This window comes from Poecilia formosa, unplaced genomic scaffold, assembly GCF_000485575.1.
Source record: "Poecilia formosa unplaced genomic scaffold, Poecilia_formosa-5.1.2 Scaffold6, whole genome shotgun sequence".
Lineage (NCBI taxonomy): Eukaryota > Metazoa > Chordata > Actinopteri > Cyprinodontiformes > Poeciliidae > Poecilia > Poecilia formosa.
Genome location: NW_006799945.1, coordinates 6,130,413 through 6,156,150, shown reverse-complemented (window position 1 = coordinate 6,156,150; position 25,738 = coordinate 6,130,413). Strand labels below are relative to the sequence as shown.

The window sequence follows — 25,738 nt, the reverse complement described above, 5'->3', positions numbered from 1 at the left end:
GCTCAGAACAGCTCCAGTGGAACATGTTATCCTCTGTCTGGCCCAATACACACACCTCACACTCTATACAAAAAAATAAAAGAAAAGTGGATAAATAGCTTCTTCAGCTGCATTTCTACCTCATACGTAAAGACAAGGAGTCTGCATGTGAAAACTGGCAAATGCAGCAACATTTTAAATTATGTTCCCCTTCCACATCAAGGATGTATTATCAACAAGAAAGCCTGTGCAACCGTGAACATAGGAGTCTCTTTTGTCCAAAGCTTTTTGGAATGGTATTATAGCTGCAACAATAACCTCCTGTGGTAATTTAATGCCCCCATTGAGGTAACGCACTTTATTGCACCAGTGGATTAAGTAATGATTATTTTGTGAAATTGCAGCTACACAATGGTCAATTAATCTTTAATGAAACTGTAACTTATGAGGCGGAGCATGGTATTCCAGTAAGTAGGCAAATGCTTGCCAAAGCAGTTACAAGCCTCAGTTGTGGCCTACACTCCCTATCTGTCACTATGTAAAAAAAAAAAAAAAAGATGAAAAAGCACACATGAAAGAGACATAATGAAAAGGCAAAGTCACTATTCGCTTTTAGCATTCATAGAACGTTTGTGGGTCCATATCCATCAAAATATGAGAAGCGAAATCTATCAGCTTATATGCAATATGATTATGTGCCGTTTTGCAGCGCTATTTATTTAGAGCAAGCTAGGCATCTGTATTGAAGAGAATTATTTGCACTGACAGAGCATGAAGTTAGAGGTTATCAAATAGCAGCAAAGCTGCTGCAATATGTACCTTTCATTTCATCATCTCCCCTTAAATGATGGTAAGTGTAACACCTATACTCCAGTATCTAGTGCTTCCCCCAACACATGCCTGACTCATAATCCAATAAACTAGCTTTATGGTTCAATCATTTTCAATTTTGTCACATGTTATTGCGCTAACCTAGAAAAGCTTGCTAAGTCACAAGACAAATGTTTTTTTATATCTGATTGGTTTCTCTCTTTATTTGTAGTCTGCGGGCTCCCATACTTTTGCTCATTTTGACAATGCTCTAACAAATGTTGATAGATTTACGTTTATTACGTGACATCATTTCTGCATAGTAGCAGACAGGGCAACGCAGGGCATGAATTTTCTGATATCTGAATGCGCACTCAGCAGGAGAAAATGTAGGGGAGAGCAGAAGAGGTGAAGAAACGGGAATGAAGAGAGTGAGTGATGGAGTGAATGGGAGCCAAAGGATGATGGGGGAAGTCAGAGGGCACATGGATGTGTGTGGTAGGAGTAGCAGTGAGTGTAATGAAGTAAGACAGTAGAAGATGTGTACAAAGACGGAGTAAGAAGCAACAAGAGACGCAAAGGAAGAGAATGGACAGAAACACAGAGAGCAAAGGAGAGTGAAATACAAGAGATTGCAAGACCAATAGAGTTGAGCTGAATGTCAGCCTCTCAAATGGTTTCTTCTTCAGTTCTTCAGCACTGACACACCAATATAAAATAAAAATAAAGTATGTGTATGTATTGGTAGAGCTGGGGTATGCAGTGTAGTTATACAGATAAGGAAATGGGGGGAGGGTCTCGTGGTGGGAGCGATCGTGGCGTTGGGGGAGCACTGAGGCAATTGGTGTTATTGTGCAGGCGGCCGCTGGCACCAGCACTGTCAGGGAGCAGCGTTGATCCGTGAACTTGCCATCTGGATTTTCCCACAAATCACATTAAAGTTTCAAGCCCAGGAATACATCAAGCTAAATGAATATTGGATCCAGACAAGCCTGATGGAGAAAAAGCCCTGGGCAACCAAACTCTTTTGTGGTCAGACATGATCTATCCATCCTCTTTACTTGCTCCATCCCTGCTTCCTTCTGTTCCCTTCATCACTGATGGGCAGGGCTTCTGATGAGGTGTGGGGGATAGAAGAGATCCCCACACCTCATTATGCAATGCATACCTCTTTTTTTATAAAAAAAAAAAGAGGTATGCATTGTAAGAAGACTTTTAGTGCAAGGCGTAGGGGCTGTGTTTGAATAGCTGCAAGTGGAAGAATTCCTTTGAGTAGTCTCTGATTTGATCATATAAACAGATTTAAATAAAGACCGTCTAAACTCCGAGCTTTGAGAATAAATACAAAACTTTTTTTTTTTTTTCCATGAACAAACAAAAATGCACTATGTGTTACTTCTCTTAAGAGGCTGTCATCATGATGATGACTATTGAAGTGTTCTGTTTCAGACCCAAACCATTAAGGCTTTCATCTGTTTCTGAATTACCCACTGAAATGTTCAGCGTTTGTTTGTGGGTGAAAATAAGGAGGATTAATTGCTGCATGCAAATGCATAATGAGATACCATTTGACTCCTTGACAACACCCTGAAAATGATTCATGTGTACAATATGAAATTATATGCTTACTTTTCCTTTCATTTCAGCCACATTAAGTTGACTTTGCATAAGTGGATTCCGCCTTTCACCCGAAGGTGAAAATAAAATGTGAGCAGGAGGAATAATGTAATTATTCATCATTCAATAACATGTTGTGTCCTAGTTCTTGGTTGCATATGTTTTGTACTGAAGCACAGTTTGTCTTCAAGGAAAAGCTATTAAGAAAATACGGTCTCGCCAAGATGTTGTTTCATATGAGAAGGAAAAATCTATTTAGTTCTTTTCCAATCCAGTGGCTTGTAGAGTAAGGGATTTATTTTTCCCGGTCTGAACTGAAGTGAAAGCCTGAACTGTAAGATGTCCAAGCTTTAATTCGGTGAGATCCCCAAAGGGATATGGATTGGCTGGGAGTCTTAAGAATTATTAAAAGTTTGTCATTGATACTGAAGAATGAGCAGCTTGAACTCTGAAACTTTAAATGAACCTTTAAATCACAAATGAGGCTATTACATAAATATCAGCTAAATATGTCAAAGCCCAGCATCAGGCTTTCCCATTCCTTGTAACATTATATGTGACTCGCCATAAACAGCTCAAAGAAAAGAGATGAATTCTTTGAAGGCGCATACTTCAGAAAAAATAACATTGACTGCTTAAAACATAGACGTGAAAGGAGGGATGGCAACTACAGGAGTTGCCCCAGATCTGGGGAAATCAGAACTTCAACCATCAAATTATGCTCAAGATTATTCATTTCAAAACAGGCCAATTTGTGAAGAAATTGGGCATAATCCCAATATTTAAATTGCATGAAACTGTTTCTTTTTTTGTATTACTTCAATAAAACTCAAAATGTATTTTCTATATAAAGAATGTGCTTGTCCCATCTTAAAGTTTTGTAGTTTTGCATGCTAAAAATGTGCTTTGTAGGTCTAAACATGAATATATAAACCACATTTTGGGGAGGATTTTGTGCAGTGATGTCTGGAGTATTTCTGTTGTTTTGACACAACCTCATATTTTATGGTACCTATGTTTTTTTTTTTGTTTTTTTTTGGTATAAGGTGTAAAATGCCCTATGTTCTGCTTCGTCAGGATGGGGTACGTTACTTTTCCATCACACCCTCATTTCATTTCATTTTAGTTCCTATTTAATGATGTTATAATGATGTTATAACTTCTGAAGGACCCTTGCGGTTCAGTTGGGTGTTTACAGTTTATATAAAACACTGATAACTTTTATGGGTCACGAGAAGACCTGGTAAGGACCTCAGATCTTTTAAACCCTGACTACCAAACTAACTTGTTTCCTGTGTATAAATGCTGCTATCCTTTGTAGAAAAATTTGCTTACACATATTACACAAAATATTAACATGACCTGATGACATATTGATTCCCCATTAATTATTCATCATTCAATGAACTGATGATTTATGATTTCCCATAAATCATCAGTTTCCTGAAGATTTATGGGAAATCATCAGGAAATATTTACATACAATTTCTCATTTTCTGTTTTTTTGACTCTATATTACATGAAGAAAGTTAAACAAAGTTTTTCTCAATCATGTATCTAGTATATTGTTAAAAAAAGAAAGAAAAATGGGGTTTGTCACTTTTTTTAAGCAAAACTTCACTTTTTTTTTTGTTTGTTTCAGGCCTTCAGGTCATATTCCCAGAATACCTGCAAGAGAAATTTGTCCAGTCAGCTCTGAGCTACATCATGTGCAACGGAGAGGGTGAATATGTGTGCCACAACAACCAGTGCATCTGTCAGTGTGCTGATGACTATCCCCAGTGCAACTGTCCCATCACTGACATCCAGATCATGGAAAACACCCTGCTGGTGATGTCTGAGTCCTGGGCAGCCTCTTATAAAGATTTTGAAAACTCTGGTAAGCTGAAAACTCCTACAAAATAGTTTAACCTGGCTCCCCTCTGTGATTATCAAAAGACTTGAAGTTTGTTTGTTATTCCTTTTACAGGCATTTTTATTTATTTTTTTATTTTTTTATTTTGTGAGAGCTTTTTAAGTATGGAAAAAAATAAAAACATGCACATAAGATGCAAAAGATGCAGAAAAAGGGTTATCCTGTAGAGGCTTCTGTTTTCAACAAAAAGTGATGAAAATACATGTCAAATTTGGACATTGTGGAAAGAATGTAAATATTAGTTTTTAGAGCATTGCTGCTCCAAGGCAGCACCTATGTCTCACTCTGATTAATAAGTTAAATATCAGTGTGAATTGAAGGGGTTCCTAGTGTAAACTCCTTGAGACACATATACATACATGTTAATGTTCAACAAAGTGAAATGAATGAGTACAGCAAAGACAAAAGATGTAGAGTTGTAGAAATTAATTTGCATTGCATTGTAGTGACATTGATTACATTTCTGGGAATCAATAGTCAGTTGTTTCAACACTGCCTCTCTAGGGATATGTTCTTTAGGTTCAGAAAGAAGATGATCTCACACTGGACATGACACATCCATTGCTTGGTAATCCTATCAGAAGGCAAGAGCTTTGACAGTGTAAACTCCCTGGCTGTGAGGACAGCTGCTGCTGCTGCTGCTCTGGCTAGCTGTGTGGTCTGAGGCTCACTAATGTTCTGGCAGCTGCTTGGGATGAAGATGGTGTAATATTATTTTGTGGTATATGAAAGTATATATTGGGCTTTTGGCAACTAAAATAAAAAAACAAAAAAAACAATCAATAACCTTGACAACAATATTCACATTTCTGTTTCAGCTTTAAACGTCTCAATGATTTTAAAAGGGGATTATTAGATGTGACAGACGCCCCACCGTTGCTTCACGGGAGTAGCCCAGTTTCTCCAGTGACAACACGTTCATTGTGCATACTGTGCCAGTTCACAGTGCATGCTAAATTGCTGCATGCTGTTAGTGTTTGTTGAATTGTCTCCCCCGTTATTACAAAAAGACACACACTGCACTCACAATGACACGTTGCGCAATGGTTATCACAGTAATCACAGCTAAAGTCTATCTCGGTTTGTGAGATGTTCATGTGAAGAGCAATGAAACTAGTTAACTACTGCAAAGCATGCAACAGAGAGACAGAGAGACAGACTGACAATCTTTTGACCAAAGGGAATTGTAGAAAGTGCCAAGATGTTTGAAACGATTTCTATTTTTTGAAAAACAAACATTTGTGAATATGATTTTTTTTTTCCCCCTACTAAATAAATATACTCAAAAATTGGCATCCTCTAAAATTTTCAGGGTGATATTTTTCTACTCCAATGTGAGCTTTTTTCAAGGCTTTATCTACGCCTTTGCCAGAGTTTCCAGCAAACTGGTGGCTGCCGCTAAAAAGTGGCATCTGGCTGGTTAAAAAAACTTTCAGTTCAAATATTTGCAACTGATGTGAGCAAACAAATTGATATGAAATGAGGGAAAAGTTAAATTATGAGTTCTAGTCTTTCGACAAGGTGTGCTGGGTGGGTTCGGATAAGAACCACCATGTGGACTATTTGGTTGCTCTGTAAAGGAAAATGATACTTGAAGTCTTTGAAGCTTGTATAAAAGGGTTTGCATATCTGCCACTGGGGCACAATATGATAATGTCGCTTCTTTTTTTCATGTTGACAGAGTTCTGAATGCTAGGTGCTGGTGTCGCTCAGATTTGTTTAGGAAAGAATTAAAGACGGTTTATGTCATCTGTGAAAGCTGGGTGGAGGTTTGTGGCAAGTTCAAACCAGGGGAGGAGATGGATCCTGGCTCCTTTGAAGAAAAAGGGAAATCTGAGTTCTGACATGCCAGGGAGGAGGGTGGAGGAATTCCTGACATTTCCCAGCTGTGACTGAAAAAGAGCTCTTAACTCTGGTTAATACTGTTAAAATGTCTTGAGGACATGTCTAGGAGAGTGCCGGCATGTTTTCCAGGTGCACTTCTTGAAAATGTGGATCTATGTTCTGAGTGTGCCAAAGCTTTTGGTGGTTTGCATTTGTGCTAAACTGCGTTTTTATTCATTCCGTACGTTTTGTTTTAGGTTTATAATTTTACATCTCCTCAGCTGTAAAAGTGTAATGGTTTGAGGTTTCTGGTGTTTTGTCTCTTCTTTAAATGATTCATTAAATATTGCTGGCATTATTGAGCTAATATTTAATGTATTGCTATTTTAACATGTGCTTTTAGTATTCAAGATTAAATTTATTTAGAAAATATTACATTTGAAAAAAACATTTCATTTTAACATTTCAGGATGTGAACAGTTCTTATTGTTGTATTTAGCAAACATCTTCAACCCAATCTTGATGAGCCGACATTTAGGATCTTATTTATTTCTTTCCATTTACTCAAGATTAAATTCCTTTAGATCATATTAAAGCCTTGCTGAATCATTTAACTTTAGTATATCACAATGCGAACAGGCATAAAATAATTTTAGTTAAATTTTAAGAAACATCTTAAATCGATTGTTGCTAAGAAATCAACAAAAACAAAACAAAACAGTGGTCTCAAGAAGAAACAAGAAAATTTTATCCTAGGCTGTGTGATAGCCACTTGGACAATCACTAAGACTGGCTGAAGAAAATGTGGGGGCAGTAATCTAGGTACCCAGGAGCTGAGAGGACAGGATGATTACCACTTCCAGAGTCTTATTTTCTGCACTTGAACAACAGAATCAGCCTTAAATTTTCAAACCAAAGATGCAGAGGAAAACATCATTGGCAACTTTTAAAGAATAGGAAAACAATGATCTTCAAATGTGGATCGTATTTTTTTTACTACTTTTATACAGTGAAAAATAACTCAGTCACATTTCTCCTTTAATTCATTTTTTAAACTGCATTTATACCCTTGAGTTTACCAAGTCTTCACGACAGCAACTGAATGCTGTCTATATACCATACAATATGCTACAAAAAAACAAAAAACAAAAGCATAGTCTGCCCTACCATCACAAACGGATATGTGGAGTTTTATGAATTCTGCTTGGATTGAGTGCTTTGGTTAGGTGAGACTAAAATTGAGCTTTCCACTTAAAGTGGGTTTGATATGAAACAAAGAATGACCATCTGAAAACAAAACAGCTTATCCCACTGTTCAGTTTGGTGAAGCGTTCATAATACTGTGGCCTTGTTTCTCCTCCATGGGGAGTACATGTCATCATGAAATACTAGGACATATTAAATAATAGTCTGGTGAACTCTACCAGTAAGATAAAAAAGATTTGAGGTGTAAATATTAAAAATATTCTGCTAAATCAACAATAAAACTGTTCAATAAATTCATTCTATGTCATCTCAGTCCCTAAAGCTTAATATGTTAGGGTTATACTACAGAATAAAGTGCAAAAGAGAGGACTCAGGACTCTGGCCTGTCTGTAAGAGACTGTGTAATGAGGAATAGTCATAGTTAAATGTTTTGTGTCAGTAAATTTGTCTTCGTCTGGCTGCAAATTACTTCTGTTGAATTTCAGTCTTTATCCTGTGTTACGTTTTGTTTTGTCCCATCTTGTCCCTCCACTGTCCTCTAGATGAGTTCAAGTCATTCCTGAAGAGACTCCCGTCCACTCATTTTTTGCCCATCAGCAGTGTGCATCTTTTGTGGGGCAGCGACTGGGACCTGCAGGCCCGTTACAGACTCCTTCAGAGTTCCCTGGAGATCCAGCGGCTCAAAATCCAGCGCACCGCCCGCAAGCTATTCAGCCTCAGCATCCGCTGTCTTCACAATCCCAGCCACCAAATGCCAAGAGAGAGGTGAGCAAAAATAATATCCATGGGGATTTACTAAACCAAAGACTTGGTGTTTATGTTGTTTGTTTATTTTTTTGTTTTTTTAAAGAAAATAATATTGCTGGAGATACTTATTTTTTGTATCTCGATATAGGACGGTAATCAAATATGCAATTTCTATTACATTTTTCTTCAGTGCTGTGCTTTTACTTTATATCAAATCTATTTAGTGCTGAGGCTTGCACATGCACAAAACGCTGTAGCTTACTCTTGTTATTTCACTTAGCAGTCTTAAAAGAAAATGTAGCTGTGGGAGTTTTCTTGTTAGGTCATTGCACACATCTGTCACCACGTACTGCAGTTGCAGCTTAAGAGCCTTGCTGCTGATGTGCCACAGTGTCAACGCTGCAGGAACTTTCAGGAATTTCCCCAATCTGCTCTCACAAATCAAAAAACACAACTCAAAAAAAAAAGGAAAAACACAAAATGGGGAGTGCCAGATGAAATGCCAGCAAAAAAAACTGTCCAGCATTAGTTATGTCACCATAAAAATGGGGAAAGAATATGTAAAATATTGATTTAAGTGGCCTGAAAATCAGCCATTGTCTTCTGTCCCTGACAGAAAGGATCACACCCACATTTGTGTGAGAGTTGGCATGGGGTCTGTTCTGAAGTGTTATCAAAGAACTGCAGTATGTGCTTCCTCTTCCGTGGAGTAAACATCGAGAGTGCCTGATGGCACAGGAAATAAGAGCAGCTTGTTTATTTGTTTGCCTGTGTGAAACAGCTTTGCATCAGATGGTGGATTTATTTGATTTCATCATGTATATTTTAGGTCTCATATATGTTCTGCAGGGGAGTTGCGGTTGTTGTGCACAATGCAATTTCCCCTCAAACTCAAACTCCCCATGTTCATTTTTCATTGTTCATTTTGGAACAGAGGTGTTTGATCCTTTATGACTGTTTCAAAGATGCAATGCTAGAAAGCTGTGTAAAAGCTTTTTCACCTGCTGTGAGTTTAGCTTGGCAGTCAGTCATGCCATAAATCATTAAACATCAGCTCTCATCGTTACCCTTCTCTTACTGAAATAAAGTGCTCTTCTGTTACCAATAAAGGCTCCAAGTCTCATGCCTTACCTCTGCGGCCTGTAACAGGTAATTGTAAGCAAAGCTTATTCAGTACATATCAGCCCACATAGTGTCTTGTAAAGGTATGTTTACCCTTTAGACTTTTGTTTTATATTTTCATGTTGCAACCATAATTTTTAGTCTATCTTTATGTGGCAGAGCAACACAGAACAGCAAATCAATGTGACGTGATAGGATAATGACAAAGTATCTCTGGAGGAGGAGCTAAGCTCCAAAGCTCAGGTGAGGGAGCCTGTTAACAAGACAAATATTATCCCTATACAATAGGAGAGTGGCACGGATTATTGTTGAAATACATATTTAGGATGACCATAGGATTCTTTAGGAATGTTTTTGTGCAAGACGATCAGAGTTGAAGAGAAGATGGATAGAACTAAATGCACACCAATCCCAAAGAAAATCACTATGAAGTTGCAAAACACTTAAAACCAGAAATGGTCCTTCCAGACACACAGAAAAACCTGAAGGCCACTGTTGGAGCCTATTAAGTATTTAACAACTTACTTATTTGCTAAATGATGTTATTATTGATCCAAAATGATGCTAATGATTACAGATGGTAGATGAGCTATTATGTATTTATTTATTTTTTGCTTAGGGCCTCTTCCCAGTCAGGTCAACCTCCTGCTGCGATTAAGAAGAAAAGACAGCTGCTGTGCTTGGTCTGATTGTTTTGCAGTGAGTGACGACTGCAACAATTTTTGTATCACAAAATGACGTTTATATTTGAGTTTTGTATGAAGTCAGCCTGGAGAATATTTCTGTTACTTTTATAAGTTGAACCAGAAACCTCTCTGCTAGTGCTTTTTATTTTAAGTGTGTCGAGAACCTCCTCCTCAGAAACTACTCTGACATTCTTTTCTTTTTTTTTTTTTTTGGAGCTAATTATGAGTAGCCATGACAGACACTCAAAAGGAAATAAGTATTTTCTCCATCATTGAACATAATAGAGACAGAATTACAGTTGACAAATGCAAAAAAAAAAGAAAAAAAAGAAAAAGTAGTTTCTGTAAACATGTCTTGTGGCCTGATGTTTTTGTCCATAAAGGCAATCATTACATTTGAAGGAAAAAGGGAAAAACTTACAAACCTTGGAACACCATCCAGCTGTGAAGCACAGAAGGCGGCAGGATCATGAGATATCAACAAGTGGAAAGTTTTCTTAGCTATTACCATTATAAAGCCCAAATCTCAGTCTCATTCAAAATCTGTGGGCAGAGATGAGTGTGCATATGAAGACCTACAAACCTGCCTCTGTTACAACAGATCTGCCAGGAGACATACCAAAAGTGTCAGCAAACTATTGTTAGAAGTTTGTGGGAACACACAAATATCAAGAAAATGAATATGAACCTCTAACATTGAAGAACATGATCAAAATAAATAATAAATAGTCTTTAGTAAGACAGCTGACCTGATACACATTAGCTACATACCCCAGCAAAGAAGTAATTTGAAATCTTCCCATTTTTACATCTGACCCTTAAAAAGGACAGCAATGAAATCCTTGACATACTACAATTTAAAACTTTACTTGAATATGTACTGTGATGTTATGTTAATTGAGGATTTGAGATATCCTGCATTCCTACTGTAAGACTTTCCAACCTTTAAATAAAGACACTTCAGAGAGGCTTTTGATTACATCACCTACAAGACAGTCTCTGGAACAATACCTGTCTAATAAATAAGCTAGGAATCGTGGACGTCCTCATGGGAACCATGCATGTAAAATTGACAGTTATACATTTGACCTCATTTTCATTCCCATTAACATCTACAGCACTTCTACTGTACATATTGAAATTTTAAAAATGCACATGACAACACACTTAAACCCACCAAAGTGCTAATGGCTTGATGCTACTGAGATAAGAAGAGAACGTCAATGTCATTGTCTTGGTGGCAAATATAAGTATGTCATACACAAAAGACATAAGAACCCAATGCTTTTTAGACAGTCTTGGGTTGCATTTGTGTAAGTGCTGCAATGTTCTGCAGAAGAAAATTAGATGAGGAAACGGAAAAGTAAAAGCTGCTGTTATGCCGTGTTGCCTAGGGAACATACTTAATGGTGTTTCAGTGCTTGGGGCATTGCATATTGAGCAAATTAACAGCATATTCATACTTTAGTTAAAAATAGAAGTACTGTAATATGTTGTTGGTCTTAATGAAACTTCAAAGAAGCAGGTTTTATTTAATTTTCTTGCACAGACATGTATTCTTACTAATGGGCCAAAAGATAAATTGGGTCCCTCGCAGCTCTTAGTTTAATTACAAAATGGATTCATGATAATAAAAGAGGAACTTTGTTGTTGTACTTATTTAGGCACAATGATACAGAGCAAACTAATCCAAAATTACAGCTTAGAATTTTGACTATTTGCTGTCCCACTTGTAGAAAGTTACAGCCAGTAAGTAAATATTTCACTTGATGTAAGGAAGGTAGAGTATTATTAGGTAGCTATAATAAAAAAACTACACATAGACAGTTTACCATTGCTCTGGTCTGTGTTTCCATTCATTACAACCATCATAAATTCTTGTTGTGATCGCTCACAGTGGAACCCCTAAATAGATTTACTAGTGCATTTTCTTTATTAGTAGCTTGCTTCAGGTACAACGAACGTAGGAATCTTCATGTAAATGATTAATAGTGACATATATGGAGTTGCATCATTCCGAGCCAAGTCATTTGCATCCAGTTTATATGCTCGGTTTAATTATTCATGTCCAGGGTCAAACCCGTTTTAATACCTCAGTCTCCATACAACAAAAGAGTCATAAATTCCACTTAACATGGCACATATCATAAGTCCTTTGTAGGTAGGTTTTCAGTAAACATATCTTGGATAAATTGCATTTTTTTTAATTAAATGAATGTAAGATACCTTCTCTTATTATCACTATAGAGCCATTTATCATTTTGTTTTCATGCCCACTTATTCATGACAGTGTTTTGGGGAAGAATTAGAAAAGAGCCATTCTTTTGGATGAAAGGTACCTAACAAATGGATGATCTCTGGATGCTTTATTTTTGGTATGTCACATGACTCACTGAAAATGCTTTTCTAATCAAAGAAAAGGATTTCTAGAAATTCCAATCATAGGAAAGAGCATTTTTATGTCTAGAAATGCTATTCACTCATAGAGCCACATTCAACCAATCGATCTGTCAAATGTGCATGGATTCATACACTCATTTGGAGATCAATAGGCAACCCCAAGTTTCCTTCCTATCTGCCAAGGGGCACATCGACATGTGGCAGGAGGAATCAAACCAATAGCTTTGAGACTGCAAGACGATAGTGCTAAGACCTTCCTGCTGGCTCTGATTGGTTGTTTCTGACCAAGCGGTGTATTTTTGCAGATGGCTGTAGGATCACATGGAGGAGGCAGAGGAACTTGATTTTTTTTTTATTTTTTATCACAGATCATCTGTCTCATATCATGCTGTCAGTAAATAGTGATAGTTTTAACAGATATTTAAAGACGTGTTTATAAAACTCACATACTGCAGCTCTAAACTTTCTCCTTGAAGTTCTTGGTGATTCAATAATTGAATAATTTGACTCGTGAAGTCCCTATTAAAGCAAGCCAATGCTGTTAGCATGTGTTTTCTGAAAGTCAGCCATGATTAAGACGAGAGGGAGGATGTCAAGCACCATTCCCTTTTAAAGCAAACGTTCTGTTCTAATCCAATCAGAATGACAGATTGATAACAGCTGCCGTGTCCTCATTAACACTCTTTCTGAGCTCATAGATATACTTATAGTATTTCGGTTTGTCGTAGGGCCAAAAGGAATAGCAAAGATTTTTTTTTTGATTGCATTTCTTTTTCATCAGATCACTTTTCACTCTTTATAACAACTTAGCATCAATCAAAACATCCACTACAAAAATGGACACAGAAAGGTTTGTGTCAAACAAGATTTCTGTCCTGTCAGTCTAACAATTTTTGCTCAAACCATTAGTTTATTATTATTATTATTATTATTATTATTATTATTATTATTATTTGCTTGCTTAAACACTGGCCATTAACAATCATTTTGCACGTAATAAAGGTAATAAAATAATAACATACCATTAATGTCATAAAGTAAAGCCTAAAGATTATATAATAACCATTGGCTGGGTTATTATAATAATGGTGTGGCATAAAAATAATGTATTAACTATATTTTCCATAGGTGAAATTACTGACTAGCATATCTCCCAAAGCCCCAATATTTAAAATAAAGATTCTGTTGAATAACTTCTTATGTCAGCACTCACCCTTGATGGATTGACAGGAAGATTAAGATACCCATATTTGATTTAAAAATAAATAAATAAAAAACAAAAAAAAGCTAAAAATCTTCTATTTCCAAGTTATGTAGTCCTGTTTCTGAGGTGTGTCATTATTGGTGATGGTTTAATATTTTTATTTCTATACCAGTAATGTATTTACTAGTGAACAATGTATTACCATATAACATGATGGATAAAATGTGACTTTCTTATTGCCACATAATAATATCTCTGATGCATTGTTGTTTAATTAGCTTTGTTACTATAAAAGAATTATTCTCCTGGCATGCATCACATTATCAGCCACTATTACATTATTGGCTGCTATACACCCTGCTACATTTTCATGCTTTAATGTATCTTAAATAATACGTACATTTGAGCTGAGTGTGAGTATAAATATTGTTGACATAATAGTCCGTGGTGTGTGATTTATACACTTGGATGTAGGCTTAATCAATTGTAGAACTTGGCAAAGAACAGAACATTTATAAGTTGACATTTTATTGACAGAAGAAAAAGCTGTAAGACAAGGTTTGCCAAAAGTGTTAATGCCTTTAGAAAAATAGATACTCATATAGAGAAACACAAGCAAAAGGACAGAACTGATTAAAGATTGAATTGTATCTCTGATCCTATGTGAAGGAAATGACGGTAAACAAAGGTGAGCTAACAGCTCGCCAGTGGTACGGCCCAGACACCAAGAAACTAATGAAGAATTATCCCAAAGCTTTTTTAAGTTTAAAAAAAAAAAAAACACAATCCTAACTGGAAGTCATTATTTTTTCCAGTGTTTGAACTCTAAAAGAAATAAATCTAAATAGATCATGCCAACATCAAGAACATGTTGAATATGTTGACATTGCTGGAGATCAATAATTAATTTGTCTTCGAATTTCATTAAGTTCTTTTCTTTTTGATAAAAACAACCATTGTTGTCAGTGTATTTCACTTGACAAGAGATGTTCAAGAAATTAAAGCACATTTTGAACACTTTTGAAAAAATAATGCATTTTTATAATTAACATCTATAAAAGTTTTTCTGATTGCCTTGAAGAAAACATAATACCTAACACTTGTCCATTTCTCAGTCTGCAGTAAGAAAATAAGAACCAGAGGAAGGATTTTCATTTGCCTTTCAGTTTGATCAAAAAACGCCAAAAAGCAATATGTGGTTCTGTGTACTTTTAAATGAAGCTATATTTTAGACTTTGCTTTTACTTGCCCTGCTCAGAATGCAGTGTCAAACGTCAGAGTTATTATACAAAACTTCAATAATATATAAACTAACCTTCACTTGCCAGCTTCTCTGAGAAATCAGAAGTCACCTCCTCTAGTCAGAAAAGAAGCTACAGCACTGTCAAGATGACAAGGCTAGATGCCTTGAGGGAAAGAATACACTAGATAAGAATAGCAATTAATGCTTCCTATCATAATGCAATTCTTTTCCCTTGAGGGACATCATATTTTTTTCTTCCAAACTTTATGCTGAGTGTTTTATATAGAGAGCAGCCGTTTCATAAAAACAAAACAACCAAAAAAAAGACACGCATATCTGACCTAATCAAAATTCTACTCGCTGCTCATGGTTTTGTTCTTTTTCTTTTCCTTCTCTCACTCCAGATCTGTGATGCAGTGGCTCAACAGGGTTCAGTCCTTCCTGTACTGCAATGAGAACGGGTTCTGGGGGACCTTCCTGGAGAGCCAAAAGGCATGTGTGTGCCACACAGGTGCAACTTTGTGTCAGCGACCCATCCCGTGTGTCATAGGCGGCAACAACAGCTGTGCCATGTGCAGCCTGGCCAACATCTCACAATGTGGCTCCTGCAACAAAGGCTACAAGCTGTACCGCGGCCGCTGCGAGCCGCAGAATGTGGACTCAGAACGCAGCGAGCAGTTCATCAGTTTTGAAACCGATCTGGACTTTCAGGACCTGGAGCTGAAATACTTGCTGCAGAAAATGGATTCACGGTTGTACATACACACCACTTTCATCAGCAATGAAATCCGGCTGGAGACATTCTTCGACCCGCGATGGCGCAAGCGTATGTCCCTGACTCTGAAAAGTAACAAAAATCGGATGGACTACCTCCACATGATCATCGGTTTGTCAATGAAGATCTGTCAGATGCGAAACAGCAGCATTGATCCCATGTTCTTTGTTTATGTTAACCCATTCAGTGGCAGCCACTCAGAAGGCTGGAGCATGCCCTTTGGTGAACACGGTTACCCACGGTGGGAAAAGGTGCGACTGCAGAACTCGCAGTGCTTCAACTGGACCCTCCTGCTGGGTAACAGGTGGAAGACCTTCTTTGAGACTGTGCACATTTACCTGCGCAGCCGTGCTAAGGTTCCGACTGGCCTCCGTAACGACACGGGACAGGGTCCGGTGGATCTCGCGGACCCCAACAAGCGGCAGATCTACATAAAGATCTCCGATATCCAGGTGTTTGGTTACAGCCTGCGGTTTAACGCCGACCTGCTGCGTAGCGCCGTGCAGCAGGTTAACCAGTCATATACACAAGGAACTCAGTTCTACTCGTCCTCATCTGTGATGCTACTGCTGCTGGACATTAGGGATCGGATTAACCGCCTAGCCCCCCCTTCTGCACCCGGCAAACCACAGCTGGACCTTTTCTCTTGTATGCTGAAGCATAGGCTGAAGCTCAACAACAGCGAGATGATTCGAGTGAACCATGCCTTGGACATGTACAGCACAGAAATACTCAAACAATCAGACCACCTGACTGCAAAACTTTGTTGAGTAAAAACATTAATGTTAAGGACGGTAAGCAACAGAGAAACACCCAACTAATTAACTACAAGGAGATGTTAGTCTTATTTTTTTCTCTTTTCTTTTTTGACCTTTTCTGCCTTTTGATGTAATATTAACTTTGTAAGTATAATTCTTAAAAAAAGTGAAAGAGGCAGTGATGAAAAGCTTTTCTGGCAGATAAAAAAAAAAAAAAAATGAAAAAAGATCAATGGAAACACTGTATGGACTGTATCATATTTGTCCCAGCATGTCTGTAATTCCCTTAAAGAACCTTAAAAAGAGAAAGTGGAGAAAAAAAAAACAAGTATATATATGTACTGGATGAAAAGGAGGCCTTGATTATAACATAAGGGATCAAAGGTTGCATCTGATACTGCCATTCTTTCTTGAGGAAAAAAAAAGATGACATTTTTAAAGGTACAGAAAACACAATGGCAGACCAGATTTCAGTTTATTTCACCTACTGGGCAAAGTATTTCAAACATAACAGACAGTTTAGTATTAAAATGTTTATACATTGTAAGGAATTTAAAGCTCTAGCGAGTAAGTAGTCATCACATTTCTTACGTTTCAGAACCCACAGTGAATCTGCATTGCTTTTAGAAAGGTATTTAACACTGTCATTGTTCTGATACACGAGGCACACAGCAGGGCAGTAATGGATAGTCATGTTGAAAACAAAAGCCAGCTGTTTATATATACATATGTGTGGGTGAATGTGTGCGAGTGTGTCTGTAAACCTCTTTTATTTTATTTTTTTTGGGGGGGGCTTAATGCTTAACGCTGTTTAATTGAATGTGTCACTTGAGACTGACCCAAGTCTCTGCTGAATCTTGCATTTTGAGCGCTTTTCTCCCCCACCGTGTATGAAATTCCAGCTGTGTGTTTTTTTGTTGGGTTTTATTTTTTTTATTTTTTTATTTTTTTTTCACAAGGCAGTATACCTCCTGGTGCGTGAATGCAATATTGTGGTCTGAAGATTATAACAATCAATGCTATTTTGTACAGCTTTGCAAAATGTACATGTTGTGACTGCTGATCTGTGGAGCTTTTCAGCACTGAGAGCAAAATGTAAACATTCATCATTCAGCCACATTTGCAAGACAACCTAAAGCCATACACTTCCCTGAGGTAGACATACAGTAAGTCATGAAGTTCACCCTGTACCTGTTCCATTTATATGTCTTTGTTCAACTCTCTCAGAAGATTTCAGACAAGAGCACAGCAAAAATGAAAATGACGAGTGGAGACATAACATGTTGAGTGAAATTGTGTCGTTAAAGCCATTGAACTTGTATTTTGTGCTGCAGGAAAAAAAGAAGAAAATCTTATATTAAAGCTTATAATACCTTTTGAAAGTGTTACTCCGTAAGCTTTTTATGACCACATGTAAAACTTTCTCTCTTTTTTTTTTTTGTTTTGAGCTAAGAAGTTTGACATTTTCTGCATGTTGCTGGAGGTATAAAAAGAACTGCAACTGTGTTCAACACACTCAGTCTTAAACATAAAACACTACCTATGTATTTGATTGTCACATTTTATTTTGGTAATCCAATACTGAAACACAACGATGTGATTGATATCTGCAAGTGGACTCATTCACTAAATGTTCACTGCAAAAACAAACATGGTTTGTTGTGCAAATCCAATATTTTCTTTTACAAAGTGTCACATAAAAAAATATATTATATATTGCTGTCCCCTGAAACACAAATTAGCTTATGGAGTAAAATGTATCAGCTTTAAAAAAAAAAAACAAACAAAAAAAAAACTACTCATATATTTTAAAAAAAAGAAATCATTTCTTTTTTTTTGATATATTTTTTTGTTGTGTCGTTAATTTAATGTCTGTTAATATCATGATGTGTACTTTTTGTGCTGTATTTTCTTGTGTTCTTTACCAATAACTGCTGTTATTGTTGTGAGACAAATTTGGAGGAAACATTTCAAGACATAGATGTGCAAATCATCCTGTGTTGTGAAGGACTTGACGCAAGCAACAATGAAATTGGAATCACAAAAGCATTTAATAAAATTGGTTTTGGGAGCTCCAATTTCAGTCGATTTCAATGCATTCAGCAACACAAAGCCAGCTTTTTCTTGATCTATCTGGCCGAGCTTCCAGAATTAATGTAATGCAGTCATTTGTGGTTTGGTGTCATCATAATTTCACTTTTTTTTCCGTTATTTATTCAATAGTCTTTGGTTTTTGTTTTCCCTGCTGTCTGTCTGTCTTTAAGCCCTTTTACTACTTTAGATCAAGAATTGCTTGGTAATTGTTTGGCAACAAATCTCAACATGATTAATTTTCTTGAAAAGATGATAGTAAGGATTTGTTCCTTCATATTAGCAATCAGTAACCTGGATTATCTCATTCAGAAAGCTATTAGCTAAAGTTTAAGACAATACTTCTTAGTTCTAAAAATGTTTAGCTTATTATTGGCTCCTTTTTGGACACTGCCAGTCTTTCTCATTTTTTTGCAAGCCAGTGGAAAAGAAACGCTGTGTCTCAGTTGATATATTTTCATGTTACACCTGCTTTCTTGAGCGCATTAGTGACTTTACACATACACACACACACACACACACACACACACAAAAAGAAGGTTTGCGGCATCTCTTGAATAAACTCCCTGGAGCATAAATAGCTTAGTATAATCACCACTGATTGTCGGTTACTTGGTTATGTAAAGAAACAACCATAACAATGCTGCTACAATGCCATACATTGAAAGTACATGTGTTGTGGTATTACTTGGTGCTTATGCATGTTAAGCTATTGTCTCCATTGTAGTTTTACTGTAGATGTATGTTCAAAGGCTCAACATCTCTGCAAAATGCTGTAACCAGTGCGGCAATCATGGTCGAACATTGCATTTCACTTCCTCCGCGCCCCTGGCTTTAAAACCTACTAATCCTGACGTAAAAAACAAAAGAAAAAACAAAAAGCTAAATTGTGAAATTGCACTCACTGTATAAATCAATGAAAAGGTAAAGATGATCCATTTACACAGAAGTATCAACACTGAGACACAGTAAAAAGTAAAACAAGCAGACTAATTGGCCACGAAAATGCATCCCGCATTTATCAAGTATTCAGTATTGGACTATCCAAATAAACTGTTACAAAATTATTATTATTATTTATTTATTTATTTTTTGTTATTATTATTAAGTGCCTGTTATCGATCCCTTTAATATGGTTAGAGTTGAAAAACATACATTTAAAAAAAAAAAAAAAAGAATGAGAATAATTTAGTTTCATTATTAGGACCATAAATGTAGGTCAAATATATTGGTTTCAACTTCTCCAGAAGACTAAACCTTAAGAGGAGGCTTGTGCATGAGGTGGCGGTGGATTGATTACAAGACCAAGCCAACAGATATTTCAAAGGGATGGTTCATATTTTTGTCCCCTGTTGTACAATGTATGTGTAAATAGGATCTCTATCACAGTAACGACGCTGTGTTACAGTAACACTATGATGAATTATCAATACTAAAAGGAAATACAAAGATTATTTCAAAAAAATGCCCTCCAAGTACATTAGCACAAAATACAGGGCAGCCATGTCTTATATACCTGATTAGACTCATGACCATCTATGACTGTTTTGTATGATAAACAAACTGTATACTGCAATTTAGTTTAAGCCACTTGCAAGGTCCATAAGACAAGCACATTTACTTGTATGGCATTTTGCTACCACAGTGTTGCTTATTGTACATGTATCCATGATTATGTCTGAGCATTTTTACACCTAATAACTTGCCTATGTAATTATTTTGCCTTTTTGTTGGGATTATTATATCAGCTAATTTTAAATGAATGTTTCATATAATAATCTATTTCTCATTAAAATGTTATATTTAATAAGAAGTGAAAGGCTTGTTTGTACAGTTTCCTTTTGTAGAATCTACTGGCGTTTAGTACATAAGGTATTATACATTTAAGACATTTATTTAAAAAATAAAATAAAAAAATCACCTACTATTATTGTGGCGGCAAGGTCAGTAAGAGCAAAATCCATTCTCTGACCACAACGTTTTCTTCTGTTGAATAATTAACATGCTTTTACTTTATGTTTTTGTTTAATTTGTCAAGTTAAAAATAATCTCTTCAATCTGACATGTTTCTCCAAAAAGGTTAGTTCTTCTTCTCCATAACTCACACATCTGTCATTATTGGAGATGATGGCATCTAGAATTATGGTCAGAATATTGAGACTGACTTTATGCAATTAAAGTCAGATTTAGTTTTTCCAATGGCCCCAAAACTATTGCATAAATTTATGTCAATACAATTCCATCTGTCTATTACTTTATTATTCATACTGCACCGCAGTACCCCATGTAAAGGCAAGTTATGATCATCCCATAAGTGCTATCAAACTACGCCGATTAGTCTGAAATTTTGGAACAAGTAAACTGCTCTTCAATGTATGATTTTAGGCATTTCCTTGGAAATGCTTTAACTTTACACATGTTGCAAAGTGTGTTTTAATGGGTCATTAAAACGGATTTAGTTGTATTGTCTTGTGTTTAAGATTGCAGACAATAAACTGACAGAAACACATTTAAGTAGACACACATCAGAGCACTAGGTGGTGTCATTTTCTTGCACTGTTGCATTGATGCTTAAAGAGCTTCTTATCTTGGCAGATGACTTTTTGTGTAATATGTTCATTGAATCACTTCTTTTACTGGTGAAGGGGAGCTCAATAATCTGACTGAGTGTTGATATGATTGAGTAATCAATAACATGTATCTAATTTCTCATTGAAATGTTTCACAAAATTTTGAGGTGACACTTTAATGGCATCAAATCTTGAACGAGAATTTCTAACCATCAGTTCCTGGCCAAAAGATAAGATGCACTTGAGTTATGCTGCTGGACAACGATCCAAAGCATGCCAGCAAATGCATCTGAATTGCTCAAGCTCAATAATTTGAAGATTTTGGAGTGACTTTGTCAAAATCTTTCTATAGACCGTGTGAAATGTGCATTGAATAGGTCATTAACGGTTTAAACCAATTCTACAAAAATGAATGGGCCATAATTCCTCTAAATTGATGGAAAAACTTATTGACCGTTTTTGCAAAGATTTGATTGCAATCACTTTTGCAAAGGGTGGCATGACTAGTGATGAGGTCAACATAGACTTGGGTTGACTTGGTTAGTTTTTAACACAGTGCCGGATTGACTTGGTTAATAATTAAACCATCATCTAAAACCTGTATTTTTATATTTACAAGCCAATATTTGTTTGAGGATGAAGTCTAAATGAACACAGCACTGTATGCAAAGAAAGAATTTGCAAACTGCACAGAAGGGCGCAGATGTACACGGATTTAGACTGAAAACTGCCTTGCTCTTGCTATTGCTACCGGCCCTAACCCCATCATACAGATCCTGCTCAAAAACAACTAAGCTACTTATCGCTAATCTTTTGCTCTAAACACATTTAAAGTGCACAGTACCATACAATTCTTAAGGTAGGTCAAAATGCTCTAAACGGGCAAACATGGAACAGTCACTGGGAAGTGCTGGTGGTCTGCAAGGCCCCATTGACGACCATGTTCTAATTGCTGTCTTCATCGTTCGACCCGATTTTTCATCTTTATAGAACGAGTGACTTTTCTATTGAATGAATAAACTTTTTCAAAGGATGGTGTAACTTTGTGACTCAGAACAAATTGCATTTAGCAAGACAAGACAGAAACAGTTCTAACGTGTGCTGACCCCTGATCTAGCTTGTTGAGACAAGACGGAGTTAGACTTTCCTACTGAAACAGCCTCACTGTTGGTTTTATGTAGGTAATCAATTAATGCTCAATTTGTGTCGTATATAAAAGGCATACAACATATTGTGAAATGAAAGGAGTCACGTTAAAAGTACTGCTCAAATTGCTGTGTAAGTTTGAGCTTTTTTCAGCCTTGAAAAGAAAAAAAATAATAAGAACATTGGAAGGACTGTTGCATTTTTAAATTTGGAAAACATTTAATCTTAAAGATATGGTGAGTGAACTAGATTGTTGAATTAGATAATTAGAAAGGAAGGCCAACAAATTGTATGTTTGATTTGGACAAAGATGAATGGCATCTATTGGTCCTTGTTCTTCATAAATACACATATTCTATTTAAACTATGTTACTAGCCAAATGTCTTGAGGGTGTAATCTAAAAGCAGTTTGTGTCCATCCATCTGTATTAGGCACAAATTGAATCAGGAAACTGACCTTTACACAAACTGTTTGGTAAAGCAACACAGCTAGTTTGATGCTTTGTTTCTTATATAACAAGGTGGTACATCCCTCTGATCTGCCCGTCCAAGGGGATGAATTCTTCATACAGCGGGCAGCTTGCAACAGTCATAAAAGTTACATTAATCTTGAAGCACACTCTCTTACCTATCTGTATGAAAAAGTGGAAAGTTTTTTTTTTCTTTTTTCCTTTCTTCCAATAAACAGAATCAGCATGAAGATCTATAAATTGTCCAGCGTGTACCTCATCTCTTGGTCAATTATTGTTGGGATAATTACCAGCTTTCCCCAAAATCCATGTAAAGGATAAAGTAGGATTAGAGACAGTAAAGAAGATGAAACCAAGGTTATGCATGCACTCTGTGGTCAGCAGACCTTCTGGTTCCAGGTCTTCTCTCAGTTTTCTGGGGAACGATCTAATAAATACCTTGTATCTATTGGCTGAATTGATATTTGTCAGAGCTTGAACTTAGAGGAACTGGATATTTGAATTTAATTGGCTATTTAGTAAGAATTTTGATAAGGATAGGGATAAGGTCGCTTCACTTTATTCTGTGCAAGAGCAAGAGAAAAAAATATATATCAGAAGGCAGTTTGCTACCAAAGCTGTGTCTTATTTTGTTGATTATATTCAACACAAATGTTTCCCAATTTTGCCAATGCTTTCATTTTCACAGTTCAGTTTATGATTTTAACAAACTGAGCTGACCTAAAGTAGGGCAAAATAAGTCTGATTTAATGTTAATGACAAAATGGATCTTCTTATACATTATATGCAAACACCTGGTTTCAACTGTAGACTGGAGAATCTAACTTTAAGCCCATGAGTCAAATAGTTATTGTGAAACCAACCCAAAAATAGTCTGAATATGAACAGATCAGCAGTTTTTGCACACAGTCATAGAAACCTTGTCAAAGCCTCAAAACTCCAGAAGAATGGTTGAGGAGATAGTGCCAGGATTTGCAAATTGGGAAATGTCATAAGGGTTATTTTCTCCCTCCCTCGGAGCAACAGACCGGTTTTATTCACAGACGGCTTGTAAAAAAAAAGACAAGATACATCCAGCAGAGGGGAAACATGGGACTATTTTAGATAATACAGTCCTTAGCAAAATGCATCAAAGGTGCGGAGATAATTCTAAGCTTTTCTAAACCATAAAGGGATTATTTTATGGAATGAAAAAAATATATATAATAGAGATTAGTTTTGAGGGCTGAACTAGTGCCTAGAGAAAGAATTTAAAATGGACTATTACAGTCTTCTTTTTCTATTTTCTCTTTTCTCCTCACAGTCCAGTAGTTTTCTTTTTTTTTTCTTAGTTTTTATTCACCCAGTGTGCTTCTTTCACATCTATTGTTTACATATTCATGGAGCAGTCAAAACAGCAAAAAACACAAGTACTTTACAAAAAAATAAAATAAAAAAAATGGAACACTGTAACGTGTCACCTGCAAAAAGTGATTCACTGCAGAGAAATGAAAACTTATTTTCAATTTCTCCATAGAAATTGAAGAACTAAAGTGATTTAGTACTTCACCAAAAATATATATTTTGTGCAATGTACTGCAAGCTATGTCTTTAAAGCATACTTCAGCTGGTATCACTTGGCAAAAATGCTGAGAAGTCTTCCGTAGGACTGTAGGAGTAACAGAATTAGCTGAATGCAAAGACTCATGCCCTGAATGGCTTTATGATGGTCATTAAGCAGTTTTCACACTAATCCCCTACTTTTCGATAAGACATGGTCTTAGCAAGTTTCGAATGCAAACTTTTACTGACTACTAAAATGAGTACACAGCAATGTCTAATCTGAATCAACACAGCCTGCTACCTCTCTTCCCACATCAGCTCAAGCAAGAGTCTTAGATGCCAGTTAATTACCAAACAGCAATTGACACACACACACACACACACAAAAAAAAAACAGACTGTTGCCTAAGGAAAACTGCAAGAAGACAGCACTCATGAAGTGCTGTCCTTGCATCAGCACTGTGTGTCAGATGTGATTAAAATTCTACAAACTCTTACATCACTCAGTGAAAGTAAGGAAGCGGTGTGTATTGGGTGAGTCCAGGTAGAGCAGAATCAAAAATAAATAAATCGAGTGTATTTGGAGGACAGTAATACACCTGTAGTAATCCAAATAATTTGTCAATACCTTTCTCATTCATTTGAGTTTTTGCTTCCAACAAGGTTAAGCTTTGGTTTTATAATTAGAGTATAATTGAACATCTTGGTGTTATTTATTTTTTGTTTTCTTTATAAAGCTTGCATGTGTGTTTTTTGTTTTTCTGTTTTTTTTTTTCCAGGCTATTGTGGGTTTTTCATAATTCCTGTTTCTAACACAGATTACAGGTATGTATCCCACTGAAAAAATATATAAATATGGCAAACTGATTCCATTAAGTTCACAAAACCTCAAAGTCTCCACTTAAAGGAAAAAAAAACAAACTGAATGACTAAAAGTGTAGTAACGGATAAGTGGGGAACAAGGCAGTCTAAGTTAAATTAATGTCAGATAAATAAAGCCTATTAATGGAGAACAGGTGAGCCTAAGTATGTGCTTTCCTCTGGGCAGAAAAAACAGCTGACAGGAATAAACACACTTGTTAGTGTACACTCTCGCCTTGCAAGGAATTAGACACAACCTGGCAGGTAGCTCTCCTGATAATTGAAGACACTACACCGTAAACACCTTAAGGCTGTTGTTATTCTTGAATCTTGTTAACAGCTGTGGATGACAGAAACGTATGAGTGCTGACGTTAAGGGTATTCTACAGAGTGAATATTGTGACAAGTCACACACAAAAACATAAGAGAATAAAGTATTTCAGCGGCAAAATGCTGTCAGAGAGCTCAGAGTCGGAGGAAAATGACTTGAAACACCTTGATGCAGTTTCATGCGCAAGGAACACAAGAGTTTTGTTTTGAAATCATGATGTGCTTTTGTTCAGCTGGAGTTATTTATGGTGGCCTTCAGGTGGAAAAACGGATCACAAATTTACAAGGAAAAGATGAAATGATATATCAAAGTAGGTCTTCGGAATAAGAAACACAATACTCGCTTACTTTGGCCAAAGCCTTAGAAATTTCACACACACCACTACATATCTATCTATCTATCTATCTATCTATCTATCTATCTATCTATCTATCTATCTAT

General features: G+C 36.4%; 1 protein-coding gene across 1 annotated transcript in view; it reads left to right on the top strand.

Annotated features, from left to right (window-relative positions):
* The window catches only part of brinp1 (bone morphogenetic protein/retinoic acid inducible neural-specific 1), a 92,676-nt gene extending 73,124 nt beyond the window's left edge, over positions 1-19,552 (top strand). Inside the window, exons 5-7 of the mRNA XM_007569680.2 lie at positions 4,049-4,285; positions 7,894-8,116; positions 15,158-19,552. Of these exons, the coding sequence (XP_007569742.1) occupies positions 4,049-4,285; positions 7,894-8,116; positions 15,158-16,298 (1,601 nt within the window). The 3' untranslated portion in view covers positions 16,299-19,552. The remainder of the gene's footprint in view (positions 1-4,048; positions 4,286-7,893; positions 8,117-15,157) is intronic.
* The last annotated feature ends 6,186 nt before the right edge of the window (positions 19,553-25,738 follow it).